Source organism: Podarcis liolepis (assembly GCF_965112155.1).
Source record: "Podarcis liolepis genome assembly, chromosome: 9".
NCBI classification, from domain to species: Eukaryota; Metazoa; Chordata; class Lepidosauria; order Squamata; family Lacertidae; genus Podarcis; species Podarcis liolepis.
This window is the reverse complement of record NC_139564.1, coordinates 60,264,992-60,268,399: the sequence shown is the minus strand read 5'-3', so window position 1 is coordinate 60,268,399 and position 3,408 is coordinate 60,264,992. Positions and strand designations below refer to the sequence as shown.

Below are 3,408 nucleotides of genomic sequence, written 5' to 3'. Positions count from 1 at the left end.
GCTCTCAGTATTGCATTCTTGGAAGACTCTTCTTTTCTCCTGTCTGTGGGTACATAGGAATGGCTAAGCTGGCCCTTTAATGGAAAAATACCAAACATAAAGGGTCAGTGTGTGACATACACTAGCAATACTGTCAAATGGTAAATACACACATTTACTACCATTTTTACCAAGTGTCCATGATACACATTATTTTAGAAAAACGAAAACCAAGTGAAAACATCCCTTTGTTTACCCACAATAGATGACTGGAGCATAGGAGTCTAACATTTTCTGTTCACTTTGCATTGTTATTCTTTTAGACACACTTGCATATGTTTTACCTATGTACCCAAATATATACACCTACCAATGTTGTGTGGCTATATTTCAATTGCTTCTTCTTCTTTATTTGCTCATTGCAAACAGCTGAAAGTCTATAAATTTTGATAATAAACCTGATTTGCAATCGGGGTTGAATAATTTCGATTACAACTGTATATGTGTGTGTGTACATACCTGTAACTGGATAACATGAGATAAAGTGCATCTCATGAAGTGAACTGTAATAGAATTATTAGTATTTGGGGTGCCATTTGTTTGTGCTGTATAGTAAAAGGCAGCTTTAAAATGGTAGAGTCTCAAAGCAGCTTGTAATATAACATAGAGCCTAATGCCCCAAGAAAACGAGTATGACATCTGGTTTGACATAACTCTGGACCATGGTCCTAGAGATGTTTTGAACATTAATTTATATATGTTATGAGAACTGTTCTAAGAGTTGATATGCATGCCTACGGTCATATAAACACCAGCCCTAATAACACTTGTACAAAGTTTGTAACAATAAAATGCTCTCCAATAAGGATTGGAAACATTTTACATCTTTTATGCAGAGAAAAGCCAACATGGTGAACAGTTAAGTGTTAGACTAGGCTCTGGAACAGTAGGGTTCAGATCACTACTTAGCCCTGAAACCTGCTGAGTGACGTTGAGAAATCAGAATAAGATCTATTACTAGATTATTGATGCAAATCTCCTCTATCTTCAGCACATTTTATATTTTATTTTACTGCTAGGGCTGGAGGCTGGTGTGCAAGTAAAGACTCTTCTTCCGATTCTGAATTTTGGGGTCCATAAAAAAAAAAAAATCTTGACAACTTTGTGGGTATCAGGAATATGGCAACCCTAAAGCTCAACAATTGTGGTGGTTTCCTTACATTGTATTTTATTTTACTGCTCAGGCTAAGGGCTAGTGCAAATAATGATTCTTCTGATTCTGAATTTTGTGGTCTTCCTAAAAAGATGCTCGGCAACTTTGCAGATATCGGGAATATGGCAACCCTAGGCAAAAAAGCGCAACAATTGTGGTGGTTTCCTTACATTGTATTTTATTTTATTGCTAGGGTTGGTGCAAATAAAGCTCGACCACTTTGCAGGCATCAGGAATATGGCAATCCTAGACAAAAGGGCTATGTTTCTCAAAATAAATAAATAAATATTTTATTGCTAGGGGTTGGTGCAAGTAAATATTCTTCTTCCACTTCTGAATTTTGGGGTCTTCCTAAAAAACAAAACAAAAACAAAAACATGACAACTTCTTGCAAGAATAATATGGCAACGCTGGGGCTAGGTTTCTAAAATATATATATATATATATAAAGCTCGACAACTGTGGTGGTTTTCTTACACTGCATTTTATTTCATTGCTAGGGCTGGTGTGCGAAGCTCGACCCCTTTGCGGGCGTCCGGAAAGTGACGTTTTTGGAAAGATGGCGACTCTAGGCCAGAAGGGCACGAAGCGGCAGAGCGTACCTGGCGAGGGCCTCCGGGGTCGGGTCTGTGGGCCCCACCGCGCACTTGCCCGGGGGGCTCCATGTAGGGTGGGAAGGGGCCCCTCAGGTGCGGGGCGCCGGCGGCAAACGAAACGGCGAGTCCTACTGACCGAGAAACAAGGGAGCGTGAGGGAAGCGCGCAGAAACCGGAAGCGCGGTTTCCACCCACCGGAAGGGCACGGAGGGCGCCCGTTCCCATAGACGACGGGACGCCTAGAGGGGAAACCCGGAAGACGGCGGAACGGGGGTTGGAGAAGGAGGAGGAGGCGGGAGAAGAAGCAGCCTCCGAGGGCGAAACCTTTCCTGCCCCCTCCGCCGGTAGGGAGAGGGAGGAGGCGGCTTCCGCGCTGGCCGTGGAAACTGCACCCCAGGGCCTTTCTGAGGGAAGTGGGGGAGAAGACAGGTAGCGGATACGTGAATGTGCTATAGATATTTTCCCACATTTATTATGCTATTCTGTGATATACAAATGACATGAGAAAACCTGGCATGCTTATTTGTATAACTTTATTCTTTTCTTTTTCAAATTTTTTTATTGGTTTTACAACATTATAAACAAACAAACATTGGCTTAGGATTTTATTTATGTTAAGGGATGAATTGATATGTTTAATCTCATAATGTGAAGATCTAAGGATGTCAATGTTTAAGTTAAATTTTATAAGAACTGTGATTTGGAAAACCGTTAAAAGGATATGCAATGAAATTCAACCAAGGAGAAGCGAGGAAGTCACCTAACAATGTTAATAAGTGTAATTTTCAAGAAGGCTATGATTTATGTTTGTTTGTCTTATGTATAACTTTATTCTCGTTTATAAAACCCAATTAACAAAACCAAACACCGTGGCTCCCAAAGACAGGCAGCGGATACGTTAATATGTAGATATTTCCCCACATTCATTATGCTATTTTTGTGATATACAAATGACATGAGAAAACTTGGCATGCTTGTTTGTATAACATTATTCTTGTTTATAAAACCCAATTAAAAACAAAACAAAACACCGTGGCTCCCAAAGGGTGCGGCAGCAGGAGAGGATCCAAGAACAAGCAAACGAGGCATTTGAGTGCAGTATAGTATCAAAATTTGAGTGCAGTATAGTATCAAAATACTTGTTTCTGTGCAGAATATGGATGTTTTGGGAATCATTCCTACTATTTTTCTATAAGCTGCACGGTTCTACATTTGCCGGATGCCCCGCGATCATGTTATAAAGTTGCTGTGTTGTCAGTTTGCTTTCCAGTGTATTTGGAAATCGGTCCGTCAACTAACTGTGAGAAAGGCTACGAAATTAAAGTGGAGGCAATGGATGTACCTGTTAGCATTGTGACACACACAAAAACCCAATAAAAACGAGTAAAAAAAATCAGGGCGTTGCAAGCAATTTTTTATTCTGAAAGTATGGCCCAGAGGGGTGGGGGGGAACCACCGAATATTTCTCATACGTGTTTAGTTTGAGCTTGAAGCAAAAGAGTAAAAAACGATTTAAGAGAGTTTTGAGGTTGCAGTCCTACACACGGTTATCTCGGAGAGTGCTCGAGTCAGGGCTGACTTGAGTAACATTTTGACTTGGTAGAGCTGCAGTTTTTAACA

At 40.7% G+C, this 3,408-nt stretch overlaps 1 protein-coding gene across 1 annotated transcript in view; it reads right to left on the bottom strand.

Annotated features, from left to right (window-relative positions):
• The window catches only part of OCIAD1 (OCIA domain containing 1), an 18,477-nt gene extending 16,449 nt beyond the window's left edge, over positions 1-2,028 (bottom strand). Inside the window, 3 exon segments of the mRNA XM_083460214.1 lie at positions 1-42; positions 45-74; positions 1,795-2,028. The exon segment at positions 1-42 is cut by the window's left edge and continues 13 nt beyond it. Of these exon segments, the coding sequence (XP_083316340.1) occupies positions 1-42; positions 45-74; positions 1,795-2,013 (291 nt within the window). The 5' untranslated portion in view covers positions 2,014-2,028.
• Positions 2,029-3,408: the final 1,380 nt, after the last annotated feature.